General features: G+C 42.9%; 1 protein-coding gene across 1 annotated transcript in view; it reads left to right on the top strand.

The window, feature by feature from the left end:
• Nucleotides 1-16,715: 16,715 nt before the first annotated feature.
• BLNK (B cell linker) overlaps nucleotides 16,716-21,822 on the top strand; it is a 114,831-nt gene continuing 109,724 nt past the window's right edge. Inside the window, exon 1 of the mRNA XM_056849954.1 lies at nucleotides 16,716-16,792. Within this exon, the coding sequence (XP_056705932.1) occupies nucleotides 16,718-16,792 (75 nt within the window). The 5' untranslated portion in view covers nucleotides 16,716-16,717. The remainder of the gene's footprint in view (nucleotides 16,793-21,822) is intronic.

Genomic DNA, 21,822 nt, shown 5'->3' on the forward strand with positions numbered 1-21,822 from the left:
TTATACTTTCACTGTGCATACCCTTTGGTGCCCATCTGGTGGCTCTCTTAGAGTAACACATGCCCTGTTGTGAAATTTATGGGGATTAAATACCCTTCGTTTTGCTTTGTTGGTTGGCTCTGCAGGTGGTACAATTTCTCTGAAACAACAGACAGAAAAAAAGCTATGGCCAAAGATTAAGATTATATGGACCAGTATTGTGATTCCTTCTGGTAATGTAGATACATACACAATGAAAACACTGATTATAAAGATTACTATTGTACTGTTATGATTTTTTAATCCTCTCTGTGTTGTTTTTGATTCATTTTGGGTTGAGCATTTTTGCGATAACCTGTGTTACTGATCAATGATGCTATTTTGTACTATATACTTTTCTAGCCTTATCTTTTGATTCATATTATTATTATTTATACAACTTGGTGCATAAGCAATGATTAAGGATTGCAGGATCGATTTTTATTTTAAATTCTATTAGCAAAAAGAGGATCTTACCCAGCAAAAGAAACAAAGGGTAAGAATGTATGTATTCTTTCCAAGGCACAGGGTGGTTATTTCTCACTTAGAAACCACCATTCCTGTACCTTGGAAAAAATGTATATTTGCTTTACATGAACAAAGGAAGACTTCAGACATGTTTAGGTTTTTGCAAACTACAAGCACATCGTCTTTCATTGTTGATATAATCCCATTCATATAACGGTAACCCAGGTGTAACTTGTAAATTTCAACAACAGTTTTTAATACAAGAGAAAACGGACTACTTGTATTAAAGTTTCCTCATTTTGAGCTGATTGCTTCCTCCAGTTTATTAACGCTGTCTAGCAGGGGTATGCCCTAGCTGTCCTAAGTGACGGCCAGCCTCCTTACAAGAATTTGTCTCATGAATTTTCAACTCAGCCTTCCTTTTGATATAACCCTTGTGAGTTCCAAGCAAAAATACAAAAATTTAAAAAATCTGCTTGTTGTGTATTAATATAATTTAACTATATAATATAATCTAACTATATTATCTAATAAATTATATAATTATATAAGATAATATAGTTAGATAAAAGCGGCATTTGCAACCAAAGTGATTAGGGGACTAGAGCAACTGCCCTATGAGGAGCGGTTAAAACGCTTAGGGCTGTTTAACTTGGAAAGAAGGCGGCTGAGGGGAGACAGGATAGAGGTCTATAAAATTATGCATGGTTTGGAGAGAGTGGACAGGGAGAAGTTTTTCTCCCTCTCTCATAATACCAGAACGCGGGGTCATCTGCTGAAGCTGGAGGGTGAGAGATTCAAAACAGATAAAAGGAGGCATTTTTTCACACAAAGCATAGTTAACTTGTGGAACTCCCTGCCCTAAAATGTGGTGATGGCTGCCAACTTGGAAGGGAGTGGACATGGTCATGGAAGAAAGGGGTATTCGTGGCTACTAGTTAAAATGGATACTAGTCATGATGCATACCTATTCTCTCCAGGAATAGAAGAGCATGCCTATAATAGCATGCCTGTTCTATTAGGTGGTGTTGAACACAGGCGGGATGGTGCTGCTGCAGTCGACTTGTTTATGGGCTTCCTAGAGGCCCCTCGTTGGCCACTGTGTGAACACACTGCTGGACTTGATGGGCCTTGGTCTGATCCAGCAAGGCTTTTCTTAAGTTCTTATGCTAGTACAAAAGCATCATCTGTGAGGTATGAAAGCACCGGTCTCTTCTGTGCCCACCCTTCTTTACCTCTTCCATTTTATACCTGGGTCCAGAAGCTCACGTCTCAGAGGGACACACCGCATTCGTCAAGTCTGAAGGTCACTCGTGTCCTGTAAAGTTTTGTTTTAAAATGCTCAGAGAAACTGTCCCATTCCACGATACAAAGAATGCTTTTCAGAGATGATAGGCAAGCATTCACCCTTTAGAGATGCATGCATTTTGTACTCAGATAAATGTAGTGATAATTAGTAATTACGCCTTTACCTTCTGTGGTGCCAGTAGATGTTTGCACCAGAGCCGCTACAGTAGCATCCTATTAACTGGAAAGGGGGGAGAGAAATCCCATCCTCCCTTATTTGTTGTACATGCTCTTATCACAGAGGTGGGGACGGTATACAGCTTTGTCACTGCTCTAAGCAGCTGAACAATAAATCCTACAGTATGCAGTTTGATTTGTCATTTTGCTTCTCCGCCCATACATCCTTCTGAGAACTTTAGCATGGCTTCCAGGGATCTCTCCATGGTCTCCCATCCAGACAGTAGTCACGTCCCTCTTACCTAAAAGAAAGACAGACAAGACAGATAGAAGAGAAATTGGTTTTTATATCCCACTTTTCTCTACTCAAAGGAGTCTCAAAGCGGCTTACAATCGCCTTCCCTTCCCCCTCCTGCCCATAGCAGTCACCTTGTGAGGAAGGCGTGGCTGGGAGTGTTCAGACAGAACTGTGACTGGCCCAAGGTCAGCCAGCAGGCTTCTGTCGTGGTCCAGAGAGAAACAGAACCCCTTAGTCTTTACCCTCAGAGCTACTGCCTTGGGAAATGGGAGCCAGCGTGGTGTAGTGGTTAAGAGCAGTGGTTTGGAGCGGTGGACTCTGATCTGGAGAGCCGGGTTTGATTCCCCACTCCTCCACATGAGTGGTGGAGGCTAATCTGGTGAACTGGGTTTGTTTCCCCGCTCCTACACATGAAGCCAGCTGGGTGACCTTGGGCTAGTCACAGCTCTCTCAGCCCCACCTACCTCACAGGGTGTCTGTTGTGGGGAGGGGGAGGGGAGGTGATTCCAAGCCGTTTTGAGTCTTCCTTAAGTGGTAGAGAAAGTTGGCATATAAAAACCAACTCTTCATCATCATCATCATTATCAGACTGGCCTGTTGGGCTCTGGCTCACAATAGTATTCCATGCTCTGTGAAGGTGCTTAAGCATCTTTTGCAGCGCTTCTAGTTCTTGTGTTATTTAGCTATGAAGTACATTTCTATTCTGCCACCTAAAAGCCCAAGGCAGCTGATGAGATAAATCAAAAGACGACATCATAAAAACCACACGATACCTTAAAACCCTACTAAAAACAATAAACCAATGAAGTACAGACAAGACAATATAGGAGATCCTGCTAAAAGCAACTTCCTAAAAGAGCTCTTCGGTTAATTCAGTCAGCTCCCTATAGAATGAAAGCTTGTTTTAAAAGTGCTGTCTTACAAGCCCTTTGAAAACTTAATAAAGAGGTTGCTATTCTTACTTGTAGGGAGCAAATGCCAAAGGGCAGGAGCTGCCGGTAAGAACATCCCGTGCCCTGTGACCGCTGTTCTACCTTGGTGGCCAAACAACACTGATAAAAGATATTGTTGACAATCTTATAAAAAAGGTATGCTCATATGGAGGGAGGTGAGGCCTTTTCAGGCATTGTATATGGCTGCATGTATGAGAAGAACTATGGTTCATGCGCATGCCCAGACCAGGATACCATGGACTGCCCAAAAAAAAAAACAAATCAGTGGGTTATAGATCAAATCAAGCCTGAACTGACCCTAGAAGCTAAAATGACTAAACTGAGGCTGTCGTATTTCGGTCACATTATGAGACGACAAGAGTCACTAGAAAAGACAGTCATGCTAGGAAAAGTTGAGGGCAGCAGGAAAAGAGGAAGACCCAACAAGTGATGGATTGACTCTAAGGAAGCCACAGCCCTCAATCTGCAAAATATGAGGAAGGCTGTGAAAGATAGGACATTTTGGAGGACGTTGATTCATAGGGTCGCCATGAGTCAGAAGCGACTTGACAGCACTTAACACACACACACACACACATGAGAAAAACACTCTACATGTCTATATGTGATCCTCCCAATGTATGTGATCACCATGTTGCCCCTTTGTGTTTTGGGAACACACAGACCAGTACCAGCACCCATATTCCGAAGCTGGAATATAAATGCACTGCCCGTTTCTCCCTATATGCAGTGCTGTCAGGGACCTGAGCAACCCCTAGGCTCCCCAACTCTGAGGGGAGCCAGGGACCAACCTCAGTGTTCATATGCCAAAGCAGATGCATATGGGGCACCTTTAAGGTAAATCTTTCTCGTCCATTGCTTGACAGGGACTGGCCCTTTAACAGCCCACTGCCTAAATGAAAATGAGCAGCTGGGATGCAGCCTTATGCCAGGGGTGGAGAAGCAGGGAGATGTCAGAGCTGGGATGTAGGGGCAACAGCAGCAGCTTCCCAGAGGAACAGCTCAGATGCCTTGGGAGTTCCAGAGGGGTGGAGCTAGGGTTGCCAGGTCCTTCTTTGCCACTGGCGGGAGGTTTTTGGGGCGGAGCCTGAAAAGGGTGGGGTTTGGGAAGGGGAGGGACTTCAATGCCATAGAGTCCAATTGCCAAAGCGGCCATTTTCTCCAGGTGAACTGATCTCCATCAGCTGCAGATCTGTTGTAATAGCAGATCTCCAGCTAATACCTGGAGGTTGGCAACCCTAGGTGGAGCCTCCAAAGGGGCCGGGCCAGGACAAGCAGGTCTCTTATAAGGCAAAGGGAAATAGATCAAGGAGGATACACTGGTTCTTGCTCCTTAGATTGAAAGGAGCAGGTTCAGGAACTAGGTAAAGAACAAGGGTACAGGAAACCTTTTTCCATCTCAGTCTGAGGCCTCTGGGAGGGTACAGAGTGCCTCCTGCTTGTAAGGACCTGGTAGACCTGGGTACATCTTCTACAAGGGTAAATTGTAATGCCTGAAAAGGGCTATGCATCTTTAAATATGTGGATGGTAAGTTGTGAAAGGCTATATAGAGCACACTTTGAGGATTGTTAAGAGACCAAAATTGTGTACAAGTACATAGATTATTGGTGGGCCTGAGGCTTTTATGATATTTTATATATTATTTTGTATTCTCCCACTCCAGTATTAATTCTGCACATTTTGCTCTGCCTTTTTATGACAACAGCCAAACTCAGATATTTTCAAGAAGCTATCCATGCTAAGTGTTAAAATAACCTGGCATGTATCGTAGTCAAATATATACACCCTCAGGATCCGTTTAAGCAAAGTTTCACAACTTTTTAAACTCTAATTATACCAAATTAGTTGAATAAGGCAGCAAATAGCAGTTAAATGCTCTGACTGTAATAGTATATGTAGCATGTACATATCTCATTTCCATTTGAGTTCCATGTAGGATCAAGAATCATTTTAATGATTTAATTTACTACTAATCAGGATCTTATAAAAAGCATTTACTACTCTCACCTCACCTGGTGGATGAAGATGCTATGGTTTTTAAATAGTTCAGCAACACAGAGAGAAAAGGAAGATTTTACCTTAGGACATAGCAAGCACATGAGCGCCACCTCCTGGTCCATATGAAATCTGCACTGGCACTGTTTTGTTAATTGTCTCATCAATTAAAGCAAGGAACGGAAAGAAACACACACCAAAGGGGGAAAGTCAAGATACATCAACAGGAGAACATAAAGTCAATGGTTATAAACCTTTAAATACATTAACCCTTTTTTAAACTATTGACACACAAAAAAGGATGTTCTCATTTCATTTCACAATACTTGCTGATGTTAGAGAGTGTGTGTGTGTGTGTGTGTGTGTGTGTGTGTGTGTGTGTGTGTGTGTGAAGTGCCGTCAAGTCGCAGCCGACTTATGGTGACCCCTTTTTGGAGTTTTCATGGCAAGAGACTAACAGAGGTGGTTTGCCAGTGCCTTCCTCTGCACAGCAACCCTAGTATTCCTTGGTGGTCTCCCATCCAAATACTAACCAAGGCTGACCCTGCTGAGCTTCTGAGATCTGACAAGATCAGGCTAGCCTGGGCCATCCAGGTCAGGGTGCTGATGTTACTAAGGGTCGTTAAAAAATGGAATTCAATTGTGCATGTGCAACAAGCTCATTGCAAATAATATTTTACATTTTTAAAAAAACAGAGTGCATGTTTAGTTAGCATGCACAAAGTGACTAGCAGTGCAGTCCAATGCAAAATAGTACCCTTCTAGGTTAATTGAGCCACCATGGTGTAGGGTGACGGACTCTAATCTGGAGAACTGGGTTCAATTCCCCATTCCTCCACATGGGTGACCTTGGGCCAGTCACAGTTCTCTCAGAATTCTCTCAGCCCACACGCAGGAAATGGCAAACCACCTCCAAACTGCTCTTGCCTTGAAAACCCTATGGGGTTGCCATAAAGCAGCTGTGACCTGACAGCCATTTCCACCATCAGGTTAACTGAAATCAATGGACTTGGGCGCAATTCTGTTTAGGATTACACTGCAATCAGAGATCATTTCATTCTGCAAATTCTCCCAGCTCTAAAAAAAAAAAAAAAGCACACTAAAGCCATTCACATAACCAACAGATACCTGTGGAATAAACCTTCTTCTGAAGGTATTATTACACAGTCCTTTACATAAAGAAATTAATAGGTTCTAGGAATGTAAGAACTTTTCTGGAGCTGATCTAGTTCAGCACTGTATTTTCTACAGCAGCCAGTTAGATATCTCTAGTTGCCCCTCCATGATCATCCGAAGCATCAGCATCTGCTTGCCGAGCCAGAAAATGGGGTGGGGGGGAGCCAGGAGGGTAAAGAAAGCTTAAACACAACTAGCAACAGCCATGTCTACTTCTTCCCAGAATCTAGTATTAAAATGTCCATACTTTCCAACTTTCCAAATGTTTGCTATCTCTAGTAAAAAGTATCCCTAGTTTGTCTCTCTTTTACTCTGGGAGATGTTTAGGGTTGTCTTTTTTTATAAGTGTATTCATTTGTCCTCTAGAAATGTCATCTTTCACATTTCACGCACATGCATCCCTCTTGTTCTCTAGACAATCAAGGCCTGAGTGGGACAGAACTGTTCATTTTTAATGTACTGGGTGTGCATTAATATGCACACCCATAAACACTGGAGTACCATGCAGCCTGCCAATGCTGCAGCTGGTGAGATTTATCTTGAAATGTTAAGTATGCACATACATGCCTATGATACTATATAACTGCTAAATAAATTAGAATTGGTGATAGACAGGAACCTTTGGAAATATATATTGGGGTTGGGTCCCAAAAGCTGTTTCTACAGGTACACAAAAGCTGTTTCTACAGGTACACAAATATCCTTATTTTAATCTAAAATACATAGAAAAGGATGAAATATACTAGCTCTTTACTTGGGAGTTCCACTGAACTATTATAGCTAAATTCTCAAGTAAACTCTCTTATAATCCAGACACCTACTATTTGGATAGAAATTAATCAGTACTAAATCATGGGCAAACAAACCAGGAGGCATTTCTTCATGCTATAACTCAAAACTCTGATGGAATTCGTTACATTCAGATGCTGTGACGGCCCCTGGCCTTGCCCTGGCATGAAAAGCCTTTCCAATGGTTGGCAAACACCATTTAAATTCAGGGGGATTCTTCCTCATCCTACTAATATGGTTCAGACAAATCAATGTGGGTTCTACAGGACAGCCAAGCTTGTAAGAGCATTTTGAGCAACGATCACACTTTCAACTAGCAGACAACCCAAAATTAGACGACAACTTAAATGATCCGAAAGCCGCCACAGAAACAATCATAGCAAATCACAGCAATTTAAGGATTTCCAGAAAAAGTACACCTAAGGATTGAGTATAATGACTATGACTCTAGTCATCAAGTGACCTTAGTGTGACCTGCTATGATGCTATCATCTGCTATGATGCTATTATTATCTTACTGAATCCTTGGCTGTGGACTTTCTCTGATGAGCCCTGTATGGTGGAAATGTGCCTCCAGGGACAAAAGGGGGGTGTTCCCCCTTGATGCTTGCATTGAGCAGACATCAGGAAACCTTAGGAAAGCAATCAGTGCAGTGTTCATGGACTCCCTGAATAACAGCATTATAAAATTACGTGTGGCCAGAACGTCCCCAAAAAAATCACCTGCAGTCTGTTCCAGCAAAGTTCTGGACATGTCTTCCTGGTGAACCTTAAATTGCGGAATCACAGAAATATACTCCCATGCTCGCTCTCTAGTCCCCAGGACACAAAAGAAACCAAGGTATGAGGACCCCCAATCAGACTGCTCGTATAGATGAGTTTCAGTCCCATGAACAGTCTGAAGGCAACCCACATTCAACTGCAAAATCCAGTCTAACAGGGTTTCACAATAATCCCAATGTGTATTGCAGTTCTGCAGTTTAAAGCAAGATCAGAAACCTTGCTTGCCTTTGGATGGTTACCAGTTTTCTGAGGGATGCAGACTTCTGCAGTAAAGACAGCACATACTGGGTATTTTTTACTTTACACCTCTGATTACCAAATTATCTTTCATAGCAGTCATGCACACTCTTAAGAAAGTACTCTGTAAATACATAAAGTTACTTCATAACTAGAGTAAATCTACTATAGCTGAGGGCCAGTTTAATTACTCCTTTATTTAAAAATATGGAAATGTCCAACGAGGCATCTGGCAGTACGAGGGTGCAGGTGAGGTGGCTACGATCAGGTACAAATGATTCTGTTACTCTGTCTGTGGCAAAATTTACAGGGGCAATAATTAAATACCAAAAGAATAACACTAAGTAAGGTGTTTTTATTCCTTTATTTTCTGCTCAAAGCTATAGCTGTTTGAGCAGAGATAGATAGATAGATGATAGATGGATGGATGGATGGATGGATGGATGGATGGATGGATGGATGGATGGATAGATGGATAGATTTCCAAAACAGATGAAAAAGATTTGGCATTATCCACACATATTTCCAGCAAATGTTGCTCTGAACATCAATTCTTCTGGCATCACTTACTATGGATGTTCATTCAAGTCTCACTTTTTCTGCTTTGGGAATGTTTATAGAATCAAGGGGATAATCACTTACTATTTTACGGCAGCTTAAGTTGTGAAAAGAGCTATGGTAAGAGAGAAGCAATAATTTTAAATAACCCAAGACTTTGTTGGAAACAGCCGCTTATGCCATGAAGTGCTTACTAAGGGATTTTATACCAGCTCTAATTTGTTGTACATGGATAGTGGGAGCAACTTGACTAAATATTCACACTCATCCATCCACGCCAAACTGGAAAAGACAAATTCAAACTGGAATAATTGCCACCGCTATATGGCAAAGCTTTGCTGTGCAATATTTAGCAAATGTAAAGATATAAACTGAGGCTATCATATTTTGGTCACATTATGAGAAGGCAAGAGTCACTAGAAAAGACAGTCATGCTAGGAAAAGCTGAGGGCAGCAGGAAAAGAGGGAGACCCAACAAGAGATGGATTGACTCAATAAAGGAAGCCACAGCCCTCAATTTGCAAGATCTGAGCAAGGCTGTCAAAGATAGGACATTTTGGAGGACCGTGATTCATAGGGTCGCCATGAGTCGGAAGTGACTTGACGGCACTTAACACACACACACGCACACACACACACACACACACACACACACACACAAAGATATAAGGGAAGGACCAAGGCCACACCTAATGTCATAAGCAGACACTGTCTGGCAGCCTCTAAGTCTTTAGGGCCACAAGTGGACCTCTTGCCTGCCCCCGATACCATCCTACTACAGCCACCGCGGCTCAACCACTCACCTTTTCTGGGCAGTGCTGCCCCCCAGCTTCAACCAAAGCAAGCGCCTGCTGCTTCCTGCTCCCTAGATCAAGAAGAGGTGCTGCTATGTGCTGCTATGTGCTGCCATCCTATAGCCATTATGTAGTTCCTCTTCTGCCCGCTTTGGGGAGAAGAGGGAGGAAGCAACAGCCATTTGCTGTTATTAGAATCAGATAGAAATGCTTCCCAGTCCCTGGCCCTGAAGAACAGGATTGGCCAAGTGGTGGCAGTGGTGAAGGTTCCTCTGCCTCGGTGCCCTTCTTCTGGGTAGTGTGGAAAGGAGAGGCAACAGGAGCTAAGAATACCCAGGCCACAGTTTGCTGACTTACCTTCGTGCCTACAGATCACTAGTTCTCAAGCCTGCGTAGGGTAGAACCTGACCAGATGCCATCTTGCCAAGGGCCAAGTCACAAGGACCTATTGTATGCTGGTGCCCCAAGATAAGGTGGTTATTTCACTGCCAATAATATTACAGAATGCTTTTTTGCATGCCTCTAGGCTAGAAGGGGCTAGAAAATCCCACTCAAGAGTAGTGCACAGAAGACTAGTCCGTGCAGCATTCTGAGCACAATGGCTGGTATTTATTTGACCGCCTCCTTTCAAAGTACTATCATGTACAAAGATGGGGACGTGACTTGACTCCTAGAGCATCTGCATCACTTCCGGGTAAACCTGAAAGTGATGTGGGTGCAGCATGAGAGCGCGCATGCATGCATTGCCCACTGACCCTCAGCTAGTTGGCGGGCAGCGGGGTGGATTGGCAGGATTTTGACCACCACCACCAGGCATTTGGCAACCCTATGTATGGCCCATTTTCTCCACCCCATATCACCCTGTTCTCTGGCATTTGGGCCTCGAGGTCCTTGCAAGGGCAGCAAGGCCCTTTGGACCTTGTTGGATGTTGCCCTGTTGTTGCTGGTTGCGAAGGGGGCCCCATAACAGTTCAAGCTTCAGGGTCCCGAAAATGTAGGCCCGCCACTGACTGGGGTAGGAGCCCATGACTCCATAATGTGTGACTATTTGTTTTGTCGCTGCCTGAAGCGGCAACTCCAACATGGCCAGACCCATTTGTTAAAAAAAGGCTGACACCTCAACATGCGCCAGTATCAGAGAAAACAGCCCACACTGATGAACATCTTGTCATGGAAAAGTGTCATGTACCATGTCCATTCCCCACTGAAAACAGCTAGACATTTCTTTGTTCTTTCTTCCAGATTTCCAACATCGAGTGGATCAGCTCTCTGCAAAAACAAAAACAAAATAATCTGTTCCTTTCTATTTTATTGCAGACTTTGTGTTTCATTTTGGTGTGATGCAGTCATTCAGAAATGTAAATCTCTGCGCCACTAAGAACCAACAGCCAAACAGAAACAACAAGAAAAATCCCTTAACGATGATTCCCCGGTGTTCTCCAGCTAGTTATTCATTGATTATCGTCTATTGCATTATTATACAGAACATAAGCTAACATATACAACAATCGGGTTTGTCAAAAAGGAAATACAGCAGTGTCTCCTTGTAATACAGGTCAGGATAAGGTGATAATGATTTTTTTTTTATTAGAGTCGCATGAAATTTTTACTGCTCCTGTAAAAAGCTTGGTGAGGATTAGAGTATTTTTTTCCCTAGAGTACTGTTGACACAGCTTTTTGAACCTGATTTGTGAAGCATGAAAACACACACAGCACAACCGCAGTCAGAGCTCCTTTAATCCCCGTTCCTTAGTCTTAAAACACAACCTAATCAAAACGTAATAGCTGAGTTCTATGCAGTTAATAATCAAGACTTGTGTGTCATCTTTAAATAACGTCTAAAGTTTAGCCAGATCTTATCAGACCTGGAAGCTAAGCAGGGTTGTCCTGGTTAGTGCTTGGATGGGAGACCACTCTGGGTTGGGAAATACTTGGAGGTTTGGGGGCTGGAGCCTGAGGAGGGCAGGGATTGGAGAGGGGAGGGGCTTCAATGCCATAGAGCCCAAATGCCAAAATGCCAATGCGGCCATTGTCTCCAGGGGAACTGATCTGTGTCGCCTGAAGATCAGTTGTAATAGCAGGAGATCTCTAGCCACTCCCTGGAGGTTGAGAAAGAGAAAAGAAAAGCACTGATGGCTGCTTCAAAAATCTAATTTGCTACTATGCAAAGTAACACACAATTATAAGGACACAATATTGATATCACAATACAATGCAATTATCATATGTTTAACAAATACTGTAAAGTCCCAAAAATGTGGAATAATTGAAAAAAATCAGCCTGGTAACCTAAGGCTGCCACATAATGACTTTCAATTCCTCAAGTGAAAGAAGACTAAATCCGGGTGCAGTGTTCGTCTGCCCGGCAGTTGAATCGCTTCCTCGTGTGTAGGAGCACAATTTCTTCACCGGGAGCTGCTTTGCAAAATCACAGACGGTAAGTAAACAAGTTAAATCCCAAGATGGGGACCCGGTGTAACTCCCATTTCGCCAATGCTTTATCTATCGGGAAGGTATCTTATGTGGCAATAGATGAACTTCTATCTGTAAAAGATGGGACTGTAAATTCCCCACTAATGGAAACATACAAAAAAACAAAAAAGACAATGCAATACAATCATATTGAATACGTACATACCATATTGCCAAAGAGTACATGACCCACATCAAATGGAAACCTTAATATATATATCAGAAAGCACAATCAGAGTTCTGTCGTGGGAAGAAATTTACAATTGAACCCAAGCATCTAGATGGCTTAAACCCAAGCTTCTAGATTGCCATCTCCGGGTTGGGAAATAACTGGAGAATTTTGGGGCGGAGCCTGAGGAGGGTGGGGTTTGGGGAGGGGAGGGACTTCAATGCCACAGAATTCAATTGCCAAAGCGACCGTTTTCTCCAGGTGAACTGATCTCTATCTGCTGGAGATCAGTTGTAATAGCAGGAGAGCTCCAGCTAGTATCTGGAGGTTGGCAATCCTGTTCTAGATCCATAATCAACAAATGGGGCTGGCCCCTATCGCTTTAGGGCCCCAATCCAAAGTCCCACATACTTCCGGTACTTCACCACACCTAACTCTGGAAAGGCTAGCTGATAGGGTTACCAGATCCCTCTTCACCACTGGCGGGAGGTTTTTGGGGCAGAGCCTGAGGAGGGCGGGATTTGGGGAGGGGAGTGACTTCAATGCCATAGAGTCCAATTGCCAAAGCAGCCATTTTCTCCAGGTGAACTGATCTCTATCGGCTGGAGATCAGTTGTAATAGCAGGAGATCTCCAGCTAGTACCTGGAGGTTGGCAACCCTACTGATGGCCCATATCCTGTGTGTCTGAGAGTCCCATCTAGCTTTCTTTTGTGAGTTGCTGGATAATTTCCAAGTTAGGACTCAAAGAGGGAAGGGTGGTAAAAGGCACACACTCTGAGAAGCAGAAACAGAGACAGTCAAGGGGTGGCTAGGGGGTTGCTTCTACAGAACAATCTGTAAGACAACCCCTTAGCCATGCTCTAGTTAATTTTAAGCTTGTCTTCTCCTACTGAGACTCCTGATTTCTTAGGATCATCCATTGACTATTCCTTGAAGCACTGCCATTAGTCTGACTGAGCTACAGGTAGGCTCACTGGTGTTACCACATCCACTGTGTGATCCCTAATTGGCTAGGAGAATGGTAGGAAGGGGAATTCAGAAGAATAGATGGCACTGAACCAGGAATAGCCTGGGAAATAGGGTTGCCAGATCCCTCTTCGCCACCAGCAAGATGTTTTTCGGGCGGAGCCTAGGGAGGGTGGGGTTTGGGGAGGGGAGGGACTTCAATGCCATAGAGTTCAATGGCCAAAGCAGCCATTTTCTCCGGGTGAACTGAACTCTATCGGCTGGAGATCAGTTGTAATAGCAGGAGTTCTCCAGATAGTACCTGGAGGTTAGCAACCCTATGGAGAAACAAGAGCTAGAAATAGATACAAACAGCCCTGGAAAAGATAAACACCAAGATGCTGAGTGAACCACTGTAGCACCCCTAGGCATTTGTAGGCAAACATTAGGTATAGTCTTTTTATTTGCACTTTTATCTCTTTTTATCAAAGATTTTGAAAATGCATTTTGAGAGGGATTGCGAAGTTTTTAAAACTGCCACAAACTTGATATGCAATAGAGACTCCAAGATATAATAGTAGCTCAATATTTCTTACTTGAAGGTCTGCCAAGCTGCTGAAACATACAATATGATTCAAAGAAATTACCCAATTAAATTGAGAAGCACACTGAAATACACACAAAAGAGATCACACAACTAGGCATTTCATCATCAGTTGTTAAGGATGAAAAATCAAAGGGAATTCTTGATATATAGGTAAACAAGCATGTGACAAGCAATATTTTTGCCACACTAGTTAAAAACATGCATTTGTGCTAAAGCAATGAAAACTAAGTAAAATAAGAATGCATGATAAGATATATGCACACAAGAATATGAAAAAAATATTAGTATGTAGTAGCAGGCATTAGAAATTGTTTAGAAAATATTTACCTTGGAAATATTGCTTGCAGTCTGAAATTGTGAATACATAATGCATCTCCATGCAGCCATAGTCCTCCTATGCATAGGGTTACCAGCTCCAAGTTGGGAAATACCTGGATATTTGGGGGGCAGAGCCTAAGGAGCGTGGGGTTTGGGGAGGAGAGGACTTCAATGTCATAGAGTCCAATTGCCAAAGCAATTCCCACTCCTACCCATGAAGCCAGCTGGATGACCTTGGACGAGTCACAGCTCCCTTAGAGCTTTCTCAGCCCCACCTACCTCACAAGGTGTCTGTTGCGGAGAGGGGAAGGTGATTGTAAACCTGTTTGATTCTTCCTTAAGTGGTAGAGAAAGTCTGCCTATAAAAACCAACTCTTCTTCATCAGAAAGAACTACTCATTTTCATTCAACCAACCCTGGGAAGCAAAGCATAACTGTGCCCATTGGGATTTGGTGCAAATGGCACCAGATTTGCTGAAGATATCATTATTGAAACACTTATATCCTGCTTCTCTGAAATGGTTAGAAGCAGCTTGCAACAGCATGAAGACGTTCTTAAAACGTATGGACACTCCATAAAAGCTCAAAAATCAGAAAAACACGCTCCATTCTCAAGTCAGCAAAATAAATTAACATCCAAAAGCCATTTCAATAGGGTTGCCAACCTCCAGGTACTAGCTGGAGATCTCCTGCTATTACAACTGATCTCCAGCCGATAGAGATCAGTTCACCTGGAGAAAATGGCTGCTTTGGCAATTGGACTCTGGCATTGAAGGGCATTCGGTTCCCTACCGGCCCAAAATTAAATAAATGCAATCAGTATGTCCCTTCTGAATTGCAGCTACAGAACTGGAGGCGGAAGTTGAAATACAGAGTTGTGTTGATGCCGCAGGGAAAGTGATCTGTGAATCTCATGAAGAGGATTCGAATAGCTCCTCTCACAGGGAATTTCTCCGGGAATTTTGTGCAACTCACTTCCTGAACTGTTTTATGGTTTTAAGGCTTCTCGTTTCCTTCCCAGAGGACGTAGCATGCCTGTCAATCATTCTCTCAACATAAGGGTGTTTTCAGAGGGATAGCAGATAAAACAAACTGCTCTGGACTTGGGGCACTTAGAAGAAGTTTCACTACAAAACAACACTCTTATCTGTACTCGGTAAGTGGTTCTTTAAATACTTTATGTGCCCTATCTTTAGCACTCTGTCTGTCTTTGTTTCTATAGTGTTTATTAACATCAAAATCCATGCATGTGTGATAGGGGGAGGAAGATTACAGTACTGTAACATTTGCTACTTTTTCACACCAATACTGATTCTAAAGGCTGTTGTATATTAAAGGATGATGCTGATGGGAATAAGTGACAACAGTTTAGAAAAAGGAAGAATAGTATGATTCCCAGTTACCGGCTGCTCTAATGGATACAGTAAGAAACTGCTTTCACAGATACAGTCGTAAATCCCTGTAAACAAGAGTTAGGAATTTGCTTCCTGTTGAGTGCAAGAAGAGTTTAAAATAGTTGGTTTTCATGAAGAGATGAGCATTAGTTAGCCTGCTGCAAAGCAGAAATGAAAGCCGAAGAGCAGCCTTTCGAGTAACTTCATACCAAAAACAAATTAGCATTGAAAAATTAAATTCCATGTCAAACAGCGGTAGAAGAATAGAATATCCTCATCTTCTGGCCTTATACGAAACCATTCCCTTGTGTCACAGCGATTCATGATTCCCATAGAAACCAGGCTGGTCTCTGTCACCGTTATTTTAAACTTATGTGACTCCAGTTTAATTTTGTCGTGGAAAAAGCTCTGTTGTGTGATTATATACAATTTTAAAATACATTGTATTTATGTCTGATTCATCTTGAGAAGCAAGAATAAGGCCCTTCTGATTTCATTCTTGGAATAGCCGTTTGCTAGCAGTGCGTGATTTAAATGATTAGTTTAGTTTATTAAAGGAGTCTATTCAATAGAAAGGAAGCATTAACAGGAATCGGAAGCATTCAGTCTACATGTCTGCAAAAGGCTTAGTAGTTCATTACGAATTTCTGAATAGAAACTACAATAAAATAAAACATGGACAACTGTTTCAACAAAATTACTGCCAAAGGGACAAAGTCTGTCTGATTGAGGGATTTTGCTAAATCTTCCATCGAGTAACGCAGATGGCATAACATTAAACCTAGCTAGGGAGATAACTCTGTGACAAGATGGATCATACATGTGAGATAGATATGGGGAAGGCTGGTAAACATCAAAAGGTATCCCTAAGATTAGTGGCAAGCAGGTTTTATTAGCAGCCCTATACAGATCCTGAAGGCCTATGTCTAAAAGTCTGCGTTTTATCATCTGGAAAGCTTCTACGTCAGAGAGCATGAGTGGGAAATCAAAATTCAGGCCAATAGATTTGCTTTTGCTTTCAATGATCACAGCATTTAAAGAGCATTTAAACAGCATTTAAAGACTACCAGCAAATGTCATTCAAAATCATTCTAATGAAATACAGCTTGAAGGTTCCTTTTTGGGGATGTGTGTGGCTTTAAGCTATGACAACACAGGAAAAAAAGTTGCAGAGGGAACTTCCTCTAATGATTTCCAGAATCACTCAGTGATGTTTATGAAGCAAACCATTTAGACCTTACCAGAAACAGATCAGATAGTCCTTGCTGGAGACCAGCATGGCCACAAAACTACCCTTTCGAGAAGAATGCGACAACTGGACATCTTTCCAAGTTGCAGATCTGCTGAGACAGGTATGGTGCTGATATAAACTTCTAGGTGATGGGCAACTGCAAATCCAAGAAGTAAATTATTTAATCTTACCCACTCCTTGTTGAATCCTAAACAGTAACCAGAGATACACAGTTAGATACAGTCATATTATCAAACTGCTCCGCTGGCACACAGCTCATTTGAAAGGAACTGTCTGTCATCAACCATGTTGTGTTGGGTGTTATCACAAAGTGCTTCTGTGTGTTGGGAGCAAATGGCTTCTTGAAGGATTGTCTGTTATGAAATGCTGACTTTCAGTCTTCATCTATAAGCAACAACATGTTTACAAGTTTATTTTAACAAGTCACTTTGAAAGTCTTGTGGCTCTTGGCAGTTACTTTGATAATGTCAATGTCCAAAACAGCTTTCTGCTACTCATGAACTGGGTTGCCAGGTCCCTCTTTGCCACCGGCGGGAGGTTTTTGGGGCAGAGCCTGGGGAGGGCGGGGTTTGGGGAGGGGAGGGGCTTCAATGCCATAGAGTCCAATTGCCAAAGCGGCCTTTTTCTCCAGGTGAACTATCGGCTGGAGATCAGTTGTAATAGCGGGAGATCTCCAGCTACTACCTGGAGGCTCGCAACCCTACGTGAACCCAACACAAAAGACAAAACATTGACATAAAATATTATTTAAAATACGACATCAAGTATGCTTTAAAATCCCATTTTTCAGTTCCTTCTCACCATGGTTCTCTCTTAACTGAAAGAAATCTATCGATGTTTCTCAATAATCCAGCCTCACGAAAAGGTTGCTTACAGTGCAGTCTTTAGAGTTACACTCAGTCTAAACTCATTGACCTAGAAGGGCATAATTCTTCTTAGGACTCGGCTGCTAAAATCCTTACATTGCACACATTATTTTACTGCCTGTGCCTGAACTTTTTCCAAATCTGCATTATCCTTTTAATAGCCAACATGTCTGAGTACAAGCTGTATGCCATAGTTTTCTTCACAGATAGTTATTTTCAAAAATGTTCTCTTGGTTTGCTCTTCTAACATAAAAATGACATTTTAATTTTATATTTTTGTAGCATATTATTGTTACATTTACCTAGTTACATTGCATTTTCCTGTGTGTTTTGAAATCTCCTCCCCCACAAATCGGTCTGAATTAGAAAATGATCAAAAATCAACTTTTTAAAAAATCTACATATGCACTCCAACAACTTTTACATTAATTTCTGTTACATCCAGATAGGCAAAATAAGCGGCCTTTAGTGAGGGAGAGCAAGGATAATGTTGTTGCTTTTATTCATCTTTTTGTTTTAAATCTTATCTGGCCTTGTTTGCAGATTTGTGCAATATGAGAGGGCATACTATCTCAAACCAAAAAAAAACAAAACTTTTAAATAACACTTTAAAAAAAAACCTTAGCTTGAATTACACATTCGAGAAAAGTGTAGAATCATATTAAACCAGTGAAGGCATAATGATAAGGGTTGCCAACCTCCAGGTGGTGACTGGAAATCTCCCACAATTACAACTCCGGGTGACAGAGATCAGTTCACCTGGAGAAAATGACCACTTTGGAAGGTGTACTCTATGGTATTATACCCCAATGGAAGTCCCTCTCCTCCCCAAACCCCACTCTCCTCAGGCTCCACCCCCAAAATCTCCAGGTATTTCCCAACCCAGACCTAGCAACCCTAGTAATGATGCTTATCTTTAATTCTGACTATCAGTTAAAACAGATGAATGACTGAATCTCCTTAGACCTTTCCTTTACATAGAAGCTGCTGCAGGGCCTTCTGAACTGGACCAGGGAAGGGGCACTGGGAGACAGCAGCTTCGGGGATCTAGGCTGGGGAAATGTCATCGGGGAATTACCTAAAGCAAACATTTCCTTGCATATAACCATTTCCCCAGCCCAATTCATAATCCCGTGTGCTTTAAGGTAAAGAAAAGGACTTGAGGCAGCAGGTCATGGATCACCTGCACCTAGGGTTGCCAGCTTTGGGTTGGGAAATAGCTGGAGATCTTGAGGGTGGAATCTGAGGAAGGTGGGGCTTGGAGAGGGGGAGGGACTTCAATGCCATAGAGTCCAATTGCCAAAGCGGCCATTTTCTCCAGGTAAACTAATCTCTGTCGCCTGGAGATCAGTGGTGATAGCGGGAGATCTCCAGCCACCACCTGGAGGTTGGCAACTACCTGCATCACTGCTGGTTGGCCATGACACTTGGGTCAAACTTTAGATGACACTGGAGATCTGCCATTAGATCACCCAATGTTTGGGGGGAATTGGCCCTAAAAAAACTGACACGGGGAGCTCATTATGGATTGAGATTATTTACTTAAAGCATTTCTATGCTGCCTTTCCACACAATTCTGAGTTGCCAAAGTGGCAAACATTAAAACATTAAACTAAATATTAAAATATTTCAGAGATTAAAAATAATATGCAGTGTTCGTGAAGGGGGATTTCCGTTTTTGAGGGGATCACCACAATTGAGGGGGGGCAACTCTGTCATGAGTAGGGTTTCCAACCTCCAGGTGGTGGCAGGAGATCTGCTATTACAACTGATCTCCAGCCGATAGAGATCAGTTCACCTGGAGAAAATGGCCACTTTGGCAATTGGACTCTATGGCATTGGAGTCCTTCCCCTCACCAAACTCTGCCCTCCTCAGGCTCCACCCCAAAAACCTCCCGCCGGTGGCGAAGAGGGACCTGGCAACCCTAGCCAACCTCCAGGTACTAGCTGGAGATCTCCTGCTATTACAAGTGATCTCCAGTTAATAGAGATCAGTTCGCCTGGAGAAAATGGCCATTAGACTCTATGGCATTGAATTCCCTCCTCTCCCCAAACCCCGTCCTCCTCAGGCTCCACCCCAAAAATCTCCAGGTATTTCCCAACCCAGTGCTGGCAATCCTAGTCATGAGAAATTCCTGGAGATGTGGGGGCAGTGCCTGAGGAGGGTGAAGTTTGGGGGGAAAGGAGTTCAGTGGGGATGGGGATGCCGCAGTCTGCCCTCCAAAGCTCCAATTTCCTCCAGGGGCACCCGTCTCTGTAGTCTGGAGATCAGTTTTAATTCCAGAACTCCAGGCTCCGCCTTCAGTTTGGCCATCCTAACCACTGCTTTCAGTTTCCATCTTCCCGCCCCATCTTCAAGACTTTCCATTTCCCCAGGGTGGCAAGATTTAGGCGAGAGCAGAAAGGAAAGAGACAGCTCAGCAGAGACATTTCTGACACCAAGCTTTAAAACCATCTGCCCATGTTTGCACGGCACAGAATCTTTCTGATTTGCTTTTTTTTTTTAATGCACATCTGCTATTTCCCCGACTCAGAGTTTTGAGAGAGTTTTCTGAACTTCAACACTATGCTTCATTTAAGGCAACCTAGAATTATATTGGCCTTTATTTGCAGCTGCATGTCACTGCTGACTCAGATTCAGCTCGTGATCAACTGCAATCCCCGAAAACAGCTGAGTCACTGCACAGTGGAACCCTATAGTCTGTCGGCGGGCCCTCCCTTTCCACAGGCGGCTGCAAACCCCACCCCTTCCTCCTCACTCGTAGAACAGCCTTCTGGAAGGAACAGCCGTTTACTAATATCACCCAATACATTCTTTCCCCTGTGTGCCTTGACTTTCTTAGGAGCTAGATAATATTGCTCCATTGACTTTCCCAAAAAGCACATAGTGGAGTGAAATTAAATATTATGATTATCGGTATCTTGTATTCAGATTTTTTTTAAAAAAACCAAGTACTTCACAAACATTTTCTGATCATTTTCTATTTTACAGCAAGGTTTATTATTGATTAGTATTAATTATTCCCATTCTGCAAAGGGTGGCAAAGGCAGAGAGATAGCAGAGGTGAGATTTGAACCAAACGTTCCCCAGCTGATAGGTTACACATGTAGCTAGTGTTGCCAGGTCCCTCTTTGCCACCGGCAGGAGGTTTTGGGGGCGGAGCCTGAGGAGGACGGGGTTGGGGGAGGGACTTCAATGCCTTAGAGTCCAATGGCCAAAGCGGCCATTTTCTCCAGGTGAACGGATCTCTATCAGGCTGGAGATCTGTTGAAATAGCAGGAGATCTCCGGCTAGTACCTGGAGGTTGTCAACCCTACGTGTAGCCCTCATTCTTTTCATATCAGGAAGCAAGCAGAACAAGCCATGAAACTGGCACGATGCATTGGTAAAATGCATCTTTTATCTCAGTATCAAAATTGAGTCAATTTATGATCATTTATCCCTGACCTCGCTTTTTTTCCAGTGTGCTGAACATCTGCACCACTGAAATTTCCATTACTGTTCACTTCCTCCTTTAATCTAGACATGCAAAACATCCATCCATTCCTGACATCCTTGGGTGGAACAAAACCACACCACATGTACAAAGATATTCATGTGTGAGAGAGAGAGAAATCTGACTCAGAAAGCACCCTCTGATCATTTAAAATATAGAATTGTGGCATAGTGAATATCTGTGGAAATAAGACCAAAAATTGAGATACCGATCCTAGTCCAAATTTTGTCCTAGTCAACATCTCCTTTGGCTGTGCCCGCCACATGGGCTCTACATAGGGTTGCCAGCCTCCAGGTGGCGTCTGGAGATCTCCTGCTGTTACAACTGATCTCCAGCTGATAGAGATCAGTTCACCTGGAGAAAATGGCCGCTTTGGCAGTTGGAAACTATGGCACTGAAGGCCCTCCTCTCCCTAAACCTCGCCCTCCTCAGGTTCCACCCCAAAAACCTCTCACCAGTGGCAACCCTAGTAAACCCCTCTACATGTGCCATAGTCAACATTTTATGCCAAATCTTACAGAAGGATTTGTGTTCCTTCTTATGGTACAGACTCAAACCTCCATGCCTGTCTGAATTTCAGTACTGTACTACTGGTACTTCCTCGCTCAAAACCCCCTTGGAACATAGTCAGCAGTACACATAGTGTGATTTAAGCTATAGTGGCACATTCATTTTGGGGGTTGACCATTAGGGATGCTGTCAACTTCATCTCAAATATGTTCACAAATAGATGCTGCTTAATGCACATGTACATGTGCATGGAAAGC

This window comes from Euleptes europaea, chromosome 5 (assembly GCF_029931775.1).
Source record: "Euleptes europaea isolate rEulEur1 chromosome 5, rEulEur1.hap1, whole genome shotgun sequence".
In the NCBI taxonomy this organism is placed as follows: domain Eukaryota; kingdom Metazoa; phylum Chordata; class Lepidosauria; order Squamata; family Sphaerodactylidae; genus Euleptes; species Euleptes europaea.